The 18610-nt window shown below is 43.2% G+C and overlaps 1 protein-coding gene across 2 annotated transcripts in view; it reads right to left on the reverse strand.

Annotated features, from left to right (window-relative positions):
- dscaml1 (Down syndrome cell adhesion molecule like 1) overlaps positions 1–18610 on the reverse strand; it is a 537532-nt gene that overhangs the window by 196277 nt on the left and 322645 nt on the right. For both annotated transcript variants that reach the window (XM_060846680.1, XM_060846681.1), the window contains 3 exons: positions 17652–17927; positions 14689–14985; positions 10725–10997 (listed from right to left, as the gene is read on the reverse strand). In XM_060846680.1, coding sequence (XP_060702663.1) covers positions 10725–10997; positions 14689–14985; positions 17652–17927 — 846 coding nt within the window. The remainder of the gene's footprint in view (positions 1–10724; positions 10998–14688; positions 14986–17651; positions 17928–18610) is intronic.

Below are 18610 nucleotides of genomic sequence, written 5' to 3' on the forward strand. Positions count from 1 at the left end.
GTGTGTGTGTGTGTGAGAGAGAGAGTATGCGTTTGTGTATGTGTCTTTGTGTGTGTCTGTGTATATGTACATCTGTGTGTTTGTGTCTGTATGTATGTCTGTGTGTGTGTGCTTTTGTGTGTGCCTGAGTGTATTTATATGTATATGTGTTTGTGCGTGTTTGTTTGTTTTTGTGTATGTTTTATGTATGTGTGAATACGTGTTTGTGTGTGTGAGAGAGAGTCTGTGTTTAAAGGAGTCGGTCCTTTTAACCACCAAGCAGCTCTGCTTATGACAACTAAGCTTATCAAGTTGAAGGATACAGCAAATCAAAAGTTTTGCTGGGTCTGAAGATCCAAGTATGCTGAGCAGATGATAAACACAGTTATTTTTTCAGTTTTAAAGTCTGAAGCTCTCATAGGGAATCCGTGTCTTTCCGATGAATTAAAGTATTACAGATCCACATCTGCAAAGCCAAATCCTCAAGGACACAAGCCACACTCTCATGAAGCATAATCAGAATTTAATCACGGCAAGGCTAGGAAACTCTGAACACACAGCTCCCTGCACAGTCCTGAATAATTAATGCGTGTGAGATGCATTTTAGATGTCTCCTTGAGCGCTTTAAAATTAGGTTTTTTTAAAAAAAGGCAGCTAGCAAACCATTTTAAAAAACACTGCAACAACATGGGGAGAGATGTGGCCAGTGCCAGTCCCATGTTTAATATGCTGTTGACAGTCTGAAAACCTTGTTTTTGCATGTCAGAAATACCTACATTTTATGTTACCATCAAACTGTGCTGCTCCCAGCAATTTCTCTCCCTTCTCTTTGGCTGACTTGCTGCATTTGTTTAAACAAGACACAAGGATTTCCTCTGAAAAAAAAAGACTTGGGGAATTTAAGCCATTTGATTTAATTTCACCAACAACTTTAAAGTCACTCAGTTTACCATTGTCCTTAAAAATGAAGGTACCCAATGATACCTTGGCTGATCCAGATTTGGGTAAAAAATGAGGTCTGCAGATGCTGGAGATCACAGCTGCAAATGTGTTGCTGGTCAAAGCACAGCAGGTTAGGCAGCATCTCAGGAATAGAGAATTCGACGTTTCGAGCATAAGCCCTTCATCAGGAATTTGGGAAGAGTGGCACATCTCATTGCGTTCCAGTGAAGCTTGATCTAAGGGTGAAGAACAGCCCATCACCTTTCAACAGGGCACAATACAGCTCTCTGGACTCAACACTGAGTGTAACAATTTTAGCTGATTTCCTTTTGGTCCCAGATTGTTTCTATGTCTTTTTTTTTCAACTGGTTCATTTATTTTCACTTGCTTCTTTCGCAAATCCATTTATTTTCCATTCAGGCAGCCACTATCCTGTTATTCACAACTCATCTGGTCATTATTTATTTTATCTCCTTCGCTGGATTTACACAATTAAACTTTGTGCCATTTAATCTGCTCTGCCCTCCATTGTGAGGTAGACCTCCACTATTGTTTTCCTTTCCTTCTAACTTCCTGTCGCTTGCAAAAAAAACTTATCACATTTCTAACTTTTCTCAGTTCTGATGAAAGGTCACAGCCCTCAGAATTGTTAACTCGGTCTTCCCAAGACACTATCAGAGAGACAAAGCGTTTCCAGCATTTTTTTTTGTTTTCATCTCGCAATGTGGTTCATTTGGTAGGCTCTTTCTCTCACCCTCTGACCCAAAACCGTCTGCAGGTCATTGGGAACAGTGAATGAGAAGTGGCAATGATAAGGGCAGTAGGTGATAGGACCAACATTGTACTTCCTTAAATGGGGAAACTTACGGATTGGGGAAGTGGAATGAGAGACAAGGAAATAAACTGAGGAAGAGATATATAAACAGAAAGAGATGAGAGAAGGAAAACTGAATTCCTGAAAAACCGAGGAAAAGTAGACCAGTTTAACTATTTTACATCTCTATCTACCACGATCACTTCATCTCCGTCTTTTGTTCTGGGCATCCTCAGGACTTGTTGCATAGCACAGCCCCTTTCTGTTCTGAAAATGTCATTGGATTCGAAAAGTTAATTCTGTTTCTCTTTGCACGGACGCTGCCAGACCTGCTGAGGCTTTTCAGCACTTTCTGTTTTTATTTCTAAGCTAGCGAAACCAGGCATGAACTGCTGAAGCAAAAACAGAAATTACGAGACAGGCTCAGCAATCTGTGAAGAGAAATTAGAGTTAATGTTTCAGGTCCTGTGACTCTCCCTCAGAACTGATGGTGGCCAGGAAAAGGTTGTTTTTTTTTGCAGAAGGTAGGGTAGGAGAGGGGATAAAGAGTAAACAGTAGGTGGGGATAGAGCCCAAACAGAAAGAAGAACAGTTCTGAGGAAGGGTCACTCGACCCAAGACATTAACTCCGATTTCTCTCCATTGATGCTGCCAGACCTGCAGAGCTTTTCCAGCAATTTCTATTTTTGCTTCTGAATTATAGTGTCTGCAGTTCTTTCAGTTTTTATTTGGACAGACAAAGGAACGGATGTTGATTTGGCTGGAATAACTACTAATGGGGGCTTTTGATAGCTAACAATGAGTTGTGTGTAAAAGCAGACAATGTGCTAATAATGTCTGGTGTGTGGGGGTTGGGGTGAGGACATGGGAGAGCTCAAGCCCTAAAGTTGTTGAACTTGATATTGAGTCTAAAAAGACTGCAGGGCCCCAAGCAGAAAACGAGGTGCTGTTCTTCCAGCTTGCACTGAGCTTCAATGGAGCACTGTAGCAAGCCTGAGACAGAGATGCTGGTCAGGAGACAGGGTGGCGTGTTGTAGTGGCAGGCAATTGGAAGTTCAGGATCATTTTTTGAGGAAAGAATGTTGAAATGGTTCTTATGATAATGAAAAATCTAAATTTCATTAATCAAAAGGATCTCGAAGATTTTGAGCAGTGAGACTGTGTCTATTTCTTTCGGTAGCTTGCTTCACTGTGGGATTTCTCCTGGGAAGAAAGATTGTTCACACACTGTCTTGGAAACAAATGATTATATTACTTTGTGTGGGTGGTCTTGTTCAATGTTGTGTTGCTTTATCTATTACAGGTTTCCACGCTGTGACTTTAACCCCGCTCCAATTTTTGGAACATAAAAAAATGCTTTATTTTAATAAAGCAATTACTCGGATGCTATAGATCTGAAATAAAAATGAATTTCTGAAGGAACTCTGGCAGCATCTTTGGAGAGAAAGCAGAGTTAATATTTCGAGTCCTGTGATCCTGCTTTACTTTAATTGTTTGTTTCAGACATACGCTCAGTTGGGTGATACAGGAACACTGATCACAGTGGCTGGCAGGAACATACTCAAAGGTGGGAAGGTTTCTGTTCGACACCTTAGCATCACAGTGGAAAAATCAATTATTGATTAAATGAAAACAACTGCAGGAAAGCAAAGAAGCCACAACCACAATGTGCACAGGGATTGGAATGCTCAAGTCCCTTAAGACATTCGGTTCTTGACTTTTGACACATCTGAACAGGAGTAGGCCATTCAGCCCCTCAAACCTCTACAACCATTCAATATTACTTGATCTACACCTCAATTCCATTTGCCCAATTTTACTCCATGCCTCTTGGCAGTTTTTAAATGCATTCATAGGATGAGGGCATCACTGGCTAGACTAGCATTTATAGCCCAGAGAGTAGCAAGAGAGTAGCTCTGCAGTTACATGTAGATAAAACCAGATGAGGACAGCAGTTTCCATCCCCTATAGTGCATTCGTGAACTGGACATGTTTTTCCTGGCAATGGATTCATGGCCATCATTAGCTCCTATAGAATGAGCTGCCAGAGGAATTGGTGGAGGCTGGTACAATTGCAACGTTTAAAAGGCATTTGGATGGGTATATGAATAGGAAGGGTTTGGAGGGATATGGGCTGGGTGCTGGCAGGTGGGACTAGATTGGGTTGGAATATCTGGTCGGCATGGACGGCTTGGACCGAAGGGTCTGTTTCCATGCTGTACATCTCTATGACTCTGTGACTATATCGAACTCAAATTCCACAATCTATCATGGTGCGAGTCAAACCCTGATCCCTCGAACATTACTTGGATCTACGGATTAATCATCCAGCGATAATACCACTAGGCCATCACTTCCTTGCTGAACAACAAAAAAGAATCCATTGATCTCAGCTGCTAAACCTTCAATTGTCTCAGCACCCACAGCCTTTAAGGAAGCGGTGTGGGATTTCCAATCTTCCATCACCTCTACAGTGAAAGGATGTATCTCACTCCCTCATTTTAATCAAAAATATCTGTCAGTGAGGAGAATTTCATAAGGTCATTCACCCATTTTTGCTCCTAGCTTAATTTTCTTTCATCACATAATAATGGGCTCTTGACTTCAACATCAAATAAACTGAAGTTTTTAGTCTTTTAATAACTAAAATGTTGGTTGACATGTTAAATGTTTCAATTGCAACATTCTCAGTGGCAGGAATGTTTATTTATAATCCATTATTTCATAATTTCCCTATTATCTAAACCCACAAGATTCCAGCTCAATGAAAGAACTGTGACAGTGTGTGGGGTAAGGGTAGATACGAGATGAACTGGTCATATACAAAAGGCTCTGTCTAAGGTTCATGACAGTTTTTTAAATTACTTTAATGTCACCCAGTCAGCAATTTACTCTTAAACACAATGAAAAGTTTGGCTGAGCCATAATAATGACTTTCAAGAATGATGAATGGTTCCTGGCACTAGATATTCCAACATAGGAGCAGGAACAGGCCATTTGGCCCCTTGAGTCTGTCCTGCTATCCGATAAGATCATTATTGATCTGACTGCCACCTGAGCACCACATTCCTGCCTAACCAAACCACTCCCACCCCACCCCAGATTCTTATGGATTCCCTTGGAAGTGAAGACACTATCTACCTCTGCATTAAAAATACTCAAAGACCCTGCCTTCATCGCTCTTTGGAGAATAGAGTCCCAGAAACACTCGACGTTGAACCAAGTATCATGCCTATAAATCTCAATCCTTCATTTTCACAGGTTGGACTGAACCACCTTCAACTGCTATCCCAACTGACCACTCTTCATGTGGGAGAATGGGCAGTAACTATTTGACAGATAATCTTTCAGCAGGGACAGAGTTGTGGTAAATGAGGATGGGGAAACTTGCTGCTTATTGTTGCTGATTACCCAGGAATGCTGAGGCCAGTTGTTCTGCTATCACAGCCTGCTGGGCTTCAGTTGAATCAGATCACTGTGGCATCTGAGATCGCTGGGATCAACTTGTACATCCTACTAGCACATGCCAATGGCAGGCTGGCAGGCAGGCAGGCTAGGCAAGGGCAGGAGAGATTCACAGTCTAACATTTGTTAGAAAGAAATTGGACCCTCTCCCAGCGTCCAGACTACAACATGCAAACACGCACTTTGACACAGCAACTCAGGTCATGGTGGTATTGGTAGGCAAGGGTTTGGGGAGTGGAGGGTGCCAGTTGGCTGGACTACCAATGGGTGCCATGATATGGGGTTTGATCCCAATTCTGGCTGGACTGGGTGTCTGCCCTGCCTGCTTGACCAACCCATGGTCACAGTGGACTGGGCCCATCAAGCCTCTTTGGGCAGAGAACTGAAGAGAAGAGAAATCCATCTTTATAACGTTATCCTCTCCGCATATTAACATTCCTCTGTATCTTAGAAACTGCGGATGCTGGAAGTCTGAAGCAAAACACAAAGAAGGCTGGAGAAACTCAGCAGATCTGGCAGCATCTGTGGAGAGCGAAACAGAGTTGACATTTTGAGTTCAGTGACTATTCCTCTGGACATCGATCTAGAAATGCACTGGCAAATATTTATAATCAAATTGAAAAGGTGTATAGTTTAAAGTCTTGCGCAAAACTGCTAACTGATACTATAAGAGCATCAAAACCCAGAGGGGAGAGGTCTTACCTCTGGAATTCAAGTCCTGCATATGCCAGTGAATGAAGGAATGATTGGCACACAGTGATGGTGGCACTACTGAACCTTGAAAGTGTCTATCGCAGAGACTGCTGTTGCAACTTTCTCAAGAGAAAGCGTCACTCCAGTCAAAGGCTGACAGATAACTGGCAGGCTACTCTGCACACTTTAGCAAGTTGCCAAACGCTGTATCGGAGTTGACTGTAATCTCCAACAGCCACCAGTGCTCGGCTGATTATTGTGTGGAGGAGCATGTGTGGTCTGCTGAATCTCTCTGAGCTCAGCTTTTATTCAGATTATTTCTCAAAGGCACAAGCTCGGAGGGTTGATGGTGTTTCACAATCAGGCTTTTTAAAAAATAATAAAACACCAACTGATTCCTTCTAGCCAATTACACTGGTGTTTCTGCTGTGCAGTGCCAAACTCCATGAGCACATGGATTGTGGATGGTCCAACACATTCGGACAGGAGTTAATAGCACATCATAGTTATTCTGCTTTGATGCAGTATCTTCTCAGCTTACTGTCTTCACCAGTGGCAAATAAGGCATGTCAGTGTGGAGGTTCTGAACGACATCAGTTGATGTTTAACACAGAGTTGACCACCACATTTGCAAACCATAATTTCACAGGGAGTGAGGCTGCCAAGCAGAGCTGCACAGACTCTATTTAACTTATAATCCTGTTTTTTAAGCTTGGCTGACATCCATAGTCAATTGCACAATGACAGTGGAATCACAGAACTAATTGATAATTTATAATCGAACTGTTCAGAGTGGTGATGACACACTCCTGGAGCAAGCGAGGCTTGAACCCCGGCCTTGTGACTCAGGGGTAGGACACTACCACTGTGCCACAAGAGCACCTAAAGATGTATTTCTTAAATTAAAGCTCACAATTAACTCGCAGTCTTCATTCTCTCTCTCTCTGCAGGACCACTTACACAATTAGATAACACTGCTATAACAACTGCCTCCAACATACATAAATGTGAGTAATATTCTCAAAGTGTCAGCAAAAGTTGATTAACGTGATCATCTGCAATGATTAAACTACCTACACTCATTAATTAGTACATAAAAAGACATTAGGAAAGTCAGAGGTGAGAAGCAAACATTCTGACCATTGGAACTTACTGTTTGCAATTATCCAAACACCTGTCACAAGCAAAATGTTTTAAATGATCCCCACATGGTAAATAATGCTGAACATTTAGCCCTGACAGCATGTACTGAGATAAAGTACATCCCTCTTTCAACAAAACAAAATGTCCAGAAAGTGAGGGCCATCATCTCATAAGATATAAAGATACATGGCCAGTAAGTTCTTCAGAGTTGCTGACTTCACTTCACCACTAATCTGTTGGATTCTTTGACCACACTTCGATCCGTGGGGAGTGGGAACAATACTGAGGAATTTCTCAGGTAATAAGCTTTTACTTTTACAGTTATATCATAATGGCTCACTTGCTTGAACTTGGAATATTTTTGGATACCTGCTCATGATATCTGTTGTGGGCAAATGACCTCTGGATTAATTTGGTGTTTCATCATTCCTGATGAAGGGCTTATGCCCGAAACGTCGAATTTCCTATTCCTTGGATGCTGCCTGACCTGCTGTGCTTTAACCAGTAACACATTTTCAATCTGGATTAATCTGAGCTGCCTTAGGGCACATTCACTGACACAAATTATTCTTATTCCAGCTCATCTCTGTTCCTGTTACTAACTAGTAACGGATGCCCACACAAAGTCTTCAGTGGAAGAGATGCTCAGTCTTAAAACAAAATAGGTTTAATACATAGTACTTAGTAGCTACTTATATTACATCTGAGTGACATAGGCTAGGCTGAAGAGTAAGTATGCATCAGGAAGGGTCAGTTAGCTTAGTTGGATCTATGGCTAGTTTGCAATGTGGAGTTATGGCACAGCATGGGTTCAATTCCTACACTGATTCAGTCTACAATGAAGGTCCCAACTTCTCAACCTCACCTGAAATGTGATAGCCCTCAAGTTACACCAAAACTAGTCATCATTCTCTAATGAGAAAATGGATCAATTGGCTGGTTTGTGTCGTAGCATTATCGGTTCAATTCCTGCACTAGCTGAGGTTTCCCTGACAAACTCTCCTTTCAACCTTTCCCTTTGCCTGAGAAGTGGTGATCCTCAAGTTAAAACAACCACCGAATTCTCTCTCTCTATAGTGAGAGGAATGATGACTTTTTTCACATTTTGTGAACAAGACTGGAATCAAGGCAGAACTGGTCAGGACCTCCCAGAAACAGTCATCTATATCCTCCTGTGTGGAGCTTGTGACTTCAGTTAACCCTTTTAGGTATTAACTGGTTCTTTTAATAAACTCGCATTGCAGGTTTGAGATTCAATGGAGAGGAGGTGAGGACTGCAGATGCTGGAGATCAGTGTCGAAAAGTGTTGTGCTGGAAAAGCACAGCAGGTCAGGCAGCATCCAAGGAGCAGGACAGTCAATGTTTCGGGCATCATTCTTGATGAAGGGCTTATGCCTGAAAGGTCAACTCTCCTGCTCCTCGATGCTGCCTGACCTGCTGCGTGTTTCCAGTACCACACTTTTCAACTGGAAAATCAAGGGACCCTGATTCATGACTAAAAGTAGAACCTTTGGCAGTCAAGTAATCTTATCCCACAATCCTGAGGGACAAGGTCATTCTAATAAACAGCTGAGATGGCTGATTGTTGTAAAGGTGTCAGTGAGGCGTGAGGAAAATCAAGGATTTAATAAAAGGTCTTGTGGGGAACACTTGAGGGAAGATGATGAGTAGGAAACAAACTCCAAACACAACTCTTAGCAACCAGCTCAGGAATAAGAAGGGAAGACATCTGTCCATTTGTCCTGGTAGTCACTCTGTCTCATCTGGGCAAGGTCTGGACATGAGATGATGGCAGGAGAAAGGGGCAAAAATATTTGGTGGGCTAAACAATTTGTGTTAAGATATCGATTTTCTGATTAACATCCAGGGTTAAGATCAACATTTGGAATTGTTCCATTAGTTAGATAATTAGCTTAATAGTTCTGTCCTTCGCTTGCAAATATATAATCAGTTATGGACATGAACACTTTTTTGAGAAGTAGGCTATTAATAGTCATTTGGCAGTATAGAACTTGAGTACTGCTCAAAAAGACAATTTGTCTTTGGAGTCATCAGGAAAATTCACAAGAATATCAATTTAAGGAGAAAAATAGCATTTATACTGTTTGAGAGCAGAATGCTGATTGGTTGGCAAGTGGATTCTTGGTATGTAGAAAATGTTGCTATGGAAGATGTATGAGATGATGATGATTGACAGTTTACTGAAAGGTTTTGCTAAATTTTTAAACCAGACTGTTTGAGTTGTCAAGGCATTGCCTTAAGAAATGAACCAATAACGTCTAACCTCTATTTTGTTGAGCTGAAACGGGTGAAGTGCATGTTCATGGTCTTCCTATGTGTAAAGAACAGGGCCCTGTGTGTGAATATACATAGGTTCTGGCACACGCACTTGCAAAATATTGTGAGTGTGAATTAAAATTCTAAGTTGGTTGTCAATGTAATTGTTTGCACACTTAGGATTATCCAGCAATTGTTGTCCAATTGCAGACAGAAAGAATACATACATGTCCAGCACCTGTCTCAACCCAACAAGATACCCATTTGCTGGTTCATTGACTGAGGGCAGTCAATGTGCCTGGTTTAAAATTTAAACACAGTCTGGCAGCTCACTGTTAAAGATCACTCTCCATGGCAACACCTTCACCAATCAGAGTTCACTTGCCATCCAATCAGAAGTCTCCACTCATGCAGTTGAAGTATTGGTTTCCCCTTAAATTGATATTCTTGTCCTGATAAATGGAAAATGAAAAGTTTCAAAAATGTGCCTTTTCTCAGCAGAACTCAAGGCTATTAGTGCCCTGGACTCTGTCTGTTCTGCTTCAGTTGCCCTTCAATCTTGTCAGATGCTATTTTTTTCTGCAAAGTGCTCATCTCTGTGTCTGACCTCCATCTTTCTTTGCCGTTTACTCAACCTCAGCCAACAGGAGATGGGTAAAGACATGAAAACCTGAAAGCTCAACAGGCACAGAATAGGAAGGAAGTAAAGGAGACAGAGATTATAAATGACAAATGGATGATCGAAAACAAGAGAAAGGAAATAGAAGGATAATGTTTATTTGTCCATTTTTTTTCCACAGAAACAACTCGCCAAATTTTAAGTTTTCTTTGGAGTTTTTGTGTGGGTGGACATTTTAGGGAGGAGATATACAGAGTCGGGGCAAGGATTAACTCAGGAATGGAGAATGATGTTGAGCAGAGGGCTAGGAGGAGGGATTGGGCCAGTGGAAGGAGGAGCAGGTCAGATGGAAGGGCTTGATGGAGAAATGAAGGAGAGGGAGGAATGCAGATAGCAGGTGCAGGTAGTGTGCGTGGTAGAGGGAGTAGGGAATGGGGACTGGGCTGGGATTCCGAGGGCGAGGAGGCTGGTGGGGAGAGCAAGATTAAGGGAAGTCAAAAATCTCATGACATCAGGTTATAGTCGAACAGTTTTATTTAAAATCACAAGCTTTCGGAGCGCTGCTCCTTCATCAGGTGTCATGAGGCTTCTGGCTTTGCCTACCCCACTCCAACATCAAGATTAAGGAAGGGAGGGGTAGGACAGAGGGACAGAAGGCTTGTGGCCAGCGAGGAGGGAGAAGTTGGTGGAGAGGACAGGTGGTGTGAGAGGGGTTTTTCTCTCATGTACAGCAGTTGCGTTCATTATAGGTTGACCATGCAACAAGACAACTGGAGCTTCACTTGGTCCTACCTTTAACGGCAACGTGCACTCGCTGGCTGATGGAGTGTTGCTGCTGCACCAGGACACTACACACGTACTCTCCCTCGTCCATCCCCTTCTGCACATCCATCAGCTTCAAGGTTCCGTTCTCAAACACTGCCTGCCTGTGATTGTCAGGAAGTAATATTGAGTCCTTGTACCATTTGATTGAGTAATACGGATATCCAATCACCCGGCAGTTAATGAAAGTATCTCTCCCAGCAATCGCAGTGATGTTCCTCATGGGGCGAATACTGGGTGAGCCTGTGGAAAGGATTCCTGCATTAAAACACCAACAGCAGCATTCTATCACACAACAAACATCAGCCTCCAGCTCAGTGACGTCTGCTTGTAAAATTTATGGCTAAAATGAGATCCCCTATTCTCCCACATGTTCGTGAAAAGAACTATTAGATTCCGAGGGTTTTAGTAGACAAAAGGGTAATGTCCCGCTGAACTTGCCCGTGACTCTGAAGTCATGTTAATTTCAGATTGCAAGGCTTGGGCTTTGGAGGTGTTCTGTTCATGAGGACACAGGCTAGCACTGGTCATTAGTCAGACATATTGCAGCATCATGGAAAGGAGAAAGCAAGGAGTGCAGATGCTGGAGCTCCGAGTGGAGAGTGTGGTGCTGGAAAAGCACAGCAGGTCAGGCAGCATCCGAGGAGCAGGAGAATCGATGTTTCGGGCATAAGCCCTTCATCAGGATTGAGGCTTGTGGGCTGGACCTGAGAGATAAATGAGAGAGGGGGTGGGGTTGGGGGTAGGTAGCTGGGAATGAGATAGGCCAGTTTGCCTCCATGCTCAGTTAAAACCCCTATAGCACACATCCTAAATAGCCCCACCCCACCCCGGCAGCCCCAAACCCTGCCCTGGCCACCAGAGAAGGGACAGTGTGGTTCCAAAGCCTGTCCCACCATCACATACAAGTGCTGATACCTGTGACACTGGTTGACCTGGTCCAGCTAGATCCTGAGAGCCACAGGTTATCAGATGAAAGTGAATTGTGAATCTTTGCAGGCTGAAGACATGAAGAACCTGTTTCCAAGTTTTCCACAAGGGCTCAGTGGTTAGCACTGCTGCCTCACAACACCAGGAACCCGGGTTCAATTCCAGCAGCTATATGTGTGGAGTTTGCATATTCTCCCTATGTCTTCAGCTTCCTCCCACAGTCCAAAGATGTGCAGGTTAAGTGGTTCGGCCATGGGGAATACAGGGTGATAGGGTGGGGTGGGTCTGGGTGGGATGCTTTTCAGAGGTCGGTGTGGACTTGATGGGCTGAATGGCCTGCTTCCACACTGTAGGAATTCTATTTGGATAAGTGTACACTCTATGTGACTGAGCTCTTCTGGTACAGTGGTAATGTCCCTACCTCTGAGCCAGGCGGTCTGGGTTCCAGCTCCACAGCTGTGCACGAAAATATCTGAACAGATGGATTAAAAATATCTACACTTCACCTGAACACTGTTGTGTAGAGGACCCTCCCAACAGGAAAGGCAAAGTATATGGAAATCTTCACCAATACTGGAACCTCAATCATGGCAATGTAATGTCCTCATCAATGATGGATGTAGTGTTGGGAGAAAGTGAGGGCTGAAGATCAGAGTAGAGAGTACAGTGCTGGAAAAGCACAGCAGCATCCGAGGAGCAGGAGAATCGATGTTTCGGGCATAAGCCCTTCATCAGGAATGCCCAAAACATGGATTCTCCTGCTGAACGTAGTGTTGTCCAAGTTACCGATGCCCTGCACAGAGAGCATTAAGCAACAATTTTTCTTGAGCAGTGAACAAATAATGGAAGACATTGAGGGATGATCAGATCACAAGAACAAAGCAGCTCAATGCAAGGATAGTGAGTGCTACACGACTGGATTCACTTGGGCCATCAGGGAGTTGGTGATTTAACAGGGCAAGTGTGATCACTGGGAAACACCTCGACAAGTAAACTAAAGAGAATTTGGGCTTTCCGAGATCCAATTGTTGTTTTGTTCATTTGTTTTTGTAATAATTATCAAAAGCTGCAAGGAAATTTGGCCTGTCAGTTTATCGCAATTGGCAGGTTGGAGGCATTAATTAGTCCATTGCAATTAAGGAATTAACTTGCACCTCTCAGGAATGCAATTACCCTTGAAGGATCCAAGATAATGATCCCCCGAACATGCTTGAAGTAATCACATTTCCCCAGTACCAGAGTTAGGGGAATAAAAAAAATCAAAATTTCAAATGAAATTAAATTATAATTCCATTTAAGGCATCAAAATGGGACACTGCCTCTTTAAATGTGCTGCTTGCTAAAACATGACTGTGTGCGATAAACCATAGAGGAGGTGGAGGGGAACCCAAGCATGCAGTGTACACAACATTAACAAAAATTAAAATCCAAACCACAGGCTTGTCAAATTTGATTTGAAAAACTCCAGAGCAGTGGCATGTGAAGCTGCTTCCAATAACATTCACAGCCCAGTGAGCAGTGGAAATCTTTACAAAGGTGACTACAGGGTAAGGAGAAAGTGAGGACTGCAGATGCTGGAGATCAGAGCTGAAAATGTGTTGCTGGAAAAGCGCAGCAGGTCAGGCGGCATCCAAGGCTGACTACAGGAGAAGGGCTTGTGGTGCTCAGAGGAAAGGCCCTTTGAGTTTGACGTGAATTATTCTAAATTCTGATTCTAAATTTTTCAGCTGTGATCAGTCCCTGGGCCAGAACCCACCGTAGGTCAATCTGACCAGAGTAAGTCTGAGGCCTGTGTAGTCTCCTTGACACATGGATTTTCTCAGGGCTTCCAAAAGCAGGTGTTACATACAGAATGGGTCGAACTGTTGGGTTTCTGCACCTACAAGAGATGCATGAGATATTCCCTCACCTAACTTTGTGTTGGATGTCATTCTGGTACCTTTAGTCTATCAAACATTAGTGACCAAAGGTAGACCTTACTGGATTTGTGTGATGCATGTGAATTGGGTGCAGGAATGTTCACATTCTATCCACTGTGTCATCACTTTCGTTGTAGGTGAAAATTAACCCTCGGTTTTAAGGCGATAGGTAACTGTGCAGCTTGGTTGAAAGTTTCTTTAATCAACAGCTGTGTCAAATGTAATGTCATAATGTCAACTTCACAAGGTGAATGGAAGAGTCCATGTTGAAAATTCATGTTAGCCATCCTTAACCAGGCTTAATTTAGGTATATTTATTCTGGGTGCGATGTTACTGCAAGTGGTGACATAATAAAGGTTTCCTGTCTTTCTCACAACTGTCTGGTACAGGTTACAGAAAACACAAGGTGTTCTGGGTCATGGACACTCATGGATGTTCCAGGGAATGTATATAGGTTCAGCCTTTCGCCATGTTGTCTGGTTCTAATCTAAGGAAGGCCTTTCAAGATATACATGGACTTTTAGATCATAGTCTTAGGAAAGGAGCATTCAAACTGGGGTCTTTTGTGCCAACTACTGAGATTTAATTCCTTCCTACCAGCACTCGGAACTAGAAGATGGTGAAGATGCATAACTCTCACTGTCAGAACAAAGGGACTCTGAGTTCATACCCAGCAGCAGATTGACAGACCCTCAGCAAAATGGTGTCTCCCAAGCTCCCAGTTCTAATGTCACCATTTCTTCAGAGATTAGATCTATCCCCTTGCTGACAATTCTAAGTGCTATACACATTTCCGGTTGATGATACCCAAGAGCAAAGACAATACCTGCCTCAGATCATGGTGCCACTGAGATGCATTGTGCAGTGCTTTTGGAGTAGGGAAGAAAATGAGACTTTGAAATGAACGCGGGAGGAAAATATCCCATCACCAAAGATAGAGTACATTCACATGATGATTTAAGGAGGAAATGTAGCTATTTGAGGAAAGATCAAACAAACATGAGCTTGGAATGAAATATCCAGTTAACACAACACACTTCACAATAGAAATTATCCTATCGGATATTGAAAAGTAGACAGGCACCTCTTACGTTTATTCGCGCTTGATATTCGGCGCTGCCGACGAGATTTCTTGCTGCGCAGCGGTAAACCCCTCCATCTTTGATCTGCGGGTTGGTGACATTCATGTGGCTAACGGCAGTGCCATCTGTCAGCGTGTACTGGTTAGACCGATGGCTGCTGTCTCTGATTATCAACTCGTCGTCCAGCGTCCAGGTGAGGGTCGGCGGAGGGGCACCCTTGGCTGTGCACATGAGGAAAAACTGCTCGCCTGGGTTGACCACTTTCTCGCTAAAGGACGAGATGATCCGGGGTGTTCCATCTGCAGGGAAAGGTAACGGAGAGTTAAAGTAAATCAAAGGAATGGTTAATTTTGTTGCCCCTTCATCAGGGAAGGAGCAGCTTCTTGGGAAAAGCTACAGATGTGAGTTCATACGGCATTCAGTGTCCAAACACTGCCATTGATTTTTTTTTCAAAACTTGAAACAAAACCTTTCCTGCTTTATGTGACAAATGGATTTCAGGCAGTATGGGACTTTATATTCACCATGAATATTCCTGGGCAAGTTATTTTAACTCGAAACGTCGAATTCCCTGTTCCTGAGATGCTGCCTGGCCTGCTGTGCTTTGACCAGCAACACATTTGCAGCTGTGATCTCCAGCATCTGCAGACCTCATTTTTTACTCCAAGTTATTTTAACACCTGCAAAGGGCAAATGATGTAGGCTTTCCCCCTAACATGGTGTTTTACCTGATGTGGCAATATTAATGTTATCTCCCATAGAAACTAAGCACTGATATCATGATATTGAAAAGTCCAACACATATTTATTATAGTTAGCTGTTACATAGCTCAGGCACATGAATGGTGGCTACTTTTAAGCTATTAGAAGAAACATGTCTTCTTATTTTGTGTCTTTAAAAACTGAAGATTGCAAGGAGAAAAAAATCTGTTGCTAAATATATGGATTTACCATGTCGGCTGAATAATTTCACAAGAAACAAGAAGGAATTTAATATCTATTGTGAACTCTGCTTTTTTGTGACTGCGAGTTTCTATAAAGGGGTTATTTACCAGGGAAGCTGATTGGTTCTCAGTTAGCTGGAACTGGAAACAAGTTACAGACAGAGAGAAAGAGAGAGAGAGACAGAGAGACAGAGATAGAGAGAGCGAGAGTTAGAGATAGAGAGAGAGAGAGAGAGAGAGAGAAAAAAAAACACAGAAGAGTGCACTGTTGGGTCTTCCCAGCAGAAGCTGCCTGTTCTCTGCAGTAAAAAAAGCCAGTTTAATTTTTGGTAGCAGTTGTTGCTGGAGTTTGAAGCGAATTTTGGAAGCTGTAGGACATCTTTCCCCGCTTCTCTGTCCCTCTCGCTCTCTCTCCAAGAACTGTAACAAACACTACATTGGACAAACAGGCAGAAAACTAGCCACCAGGATACATGAACATCAACTAGCCACAAAACGACATGACCCTCTCTCACTAGTATCCTTACATACAGATGAGAAAGGACATCATGTCGACTGGGACAACACATCCATCCTAGGACAAGCCAAACAGAAACACGCACGAGGACTCCTAGAAGCATGGCATTCTAACCGGAATTCTATCAACAAACACATTTAGTTAGACCCCATCTACCACCCCTTGAGAAAAAGAACAGGAAATGGCGTCACCACAGGAAATGACATCACCAACCCAAGGAAATCCAAACATATAAATAGAAAGCAGGAACCATGAACAGTGCTTCGCCTGGAGGCCCACTGAAAATGCTACCTAGTATGGTGACGAAACATCTAGAAATGAACTTTCCAGCTCAGCAAGCAAACTTACATTCAGAGCCTCAACATGAGCTACAAATCTTCTCAAAATCTATTATTTTGTTAAGCATTTAGATAGAGATGCAGTTAAGCCAATCTTTTATTTTTATTTAGTCTGTATCTTAACTGCAGTGTAAAAATAAACGTCTAGTAATTTGATCAATCGAATTGCATCTGGACTACCTTCTGAATATATTTTGAGGGGGTTTGGTCCATATCTGTGGCTGATGGTGGGAACTGCAACATCTGCAAGTTTGTCTCGGAACCACACACACCGTCCAGATTTGGAACAACATTCACATTCCCTCCCCTTCGCTGGGCCAACATCTGGGAAAACCCTCCCCAACCACAACCGTGGGCAGCACGGTGGCACAGTGGTTAGCACTGCTGCCTCACAACGCCAGAGACCCGGGTTCAATTCCCGCCTCAGGCAACTGACTGTGTGGAGTTTGCGCGTTCTCCCTGTGTCTGCGTGGGTTTCCTCCGGGTGCTCCGGTTTCCTCCCACAGTCAAAAAAAAAATGTGCAGGTTAGGTGAATTGGCCATGCTAAGTTGCCTGTAGTGTTAGGTGAAGGGGTAAATGTAGGGGAATGAATCTGAGTGGTTTGCGCTTCGGTGGGTCGGTGTGGACTTGTTGGGCTGAAGGGCCTGTTTCCCCACTGTAACTAATCTAAATCTAAAAAAAAATTGTGTATGTACCCACAATGACATGAACTGCAGTGGTTTCAAGAAGGGAGCCTACCCCTGTCTTCTCAAGGACTGTAGGGGGTGGGGAACTAAGGCCAGCCTAGCCATTGCTGCCCTCATCCCATTTAGATTAGATTACTTACAATGTGGAAACAGGCCCCTCGGCCCAACAAGTCCACACCGACGACGAAGCGAAACCCACCCATATCCCTACATTTGCCCCTTACCTAACACTACGGGCAATTTAGCATGGCCAATTCACCTGACCTGCACACCTTTGGACTGGGGGAGGAAACCGGAGCACCCGGAGGAAACCCACGCAAACACGGGGAGAACGTGCAAACTCCACACAGTCGCCTGAGGCAGGAATTGAACCCGGGTCACTGGTGCTGTGAGGCAGCAGTGCTAACCACTGTGCCACCGTGCCGCCCATGGTGAAGAACATCTGATGGTTTTGCTTTTCTTAAAAAAAACATCAGTACCTTCTAACACTATGATGGAGAAGTCCTGTGCAGTTTGGGATTTCCTGGTGGCAAAGCATTGATAGGCTCCCGAGTGACTCTTCTGAGCAGATGTGATCAGCAATGTGTCGTTATTGATTCCTCGGACAGAGATGTAACCATCGGGAATGATGAGCTCTGTGTCTCTGTACCACCTGATGACGTACTCGGGAGAACCCATCACACTACACGACAGAATGACGGTGCTGCCAATTCCAGTTTTCAGTTTCTTTGGAGTCACTGTTACCCTCAGCGGATCTGCAAAAGCAGCAGAAATACAAAGCAAAGATTATGACTTGAGTATAACAGTTAAACATATCAATATCTCACACAAATAGATTGCCATTTTCTGAATGAAAACCCTCAAGTTCAAACCCAACATTCATGAAGGAATGTAAAGAAACTCATCATAGAACAACACATGGACAGAGACGATAAATCTGCCTAAAAATCTGTGCTAGCTCTTTTACAGATCAATCTAGTTGGCCCCACTCTGATCCTCTTTGCCTACACCCTCTCTCCTTCAGGAATGTAAGTACATTCTTTTTGGTAGCCAAGGGATAAACAGCCTTGCAGATTAGTGGGAAACACTCTCTCATTTTGTTCAGTGGCTGGAGAAGTTTCTGTGCAACAGAGCAGAGTGCTTGATGGAGAAAGTCAGAACAATAGGAACATAAAACGTAAATTACATAATCCAGCAGTGGACAAGTCTGGTGAGTGTCAAAAAAAACTGATAAGAATTAGTAAGTTTAAAGCATTTGGTTTCCTTTTCTGTAATGAGCATCTTATTTCTACAAATTAGATTAATGCATTTAGCAGCAAAGTCCAGTGACATAAACCTACACTGAGAATGACATGCTTTGCACTGCTCCCTCAGCGCCAGGGATCCAGGTTCGATTCCACCCTTGGGTGACTGTCTATGTAGAGTTTGCACATTATCC

Source organism: Hemiscyllium ocellatum, chromosome 29 (assembly GCF_020745735.1).
Source record: "Hemiscyllium ocellatum isolate sHemOce1 chromosome 29, sHemOce1.pat.X.cur, whole genome shotgun sequence".
NCBI lineage: Eukaryota > Metazoa > Chordata > Chondrichthyes > Orectolobiformes > Hemiscylliidae > Hemiscyllium > Hemiscyllium ocellatum.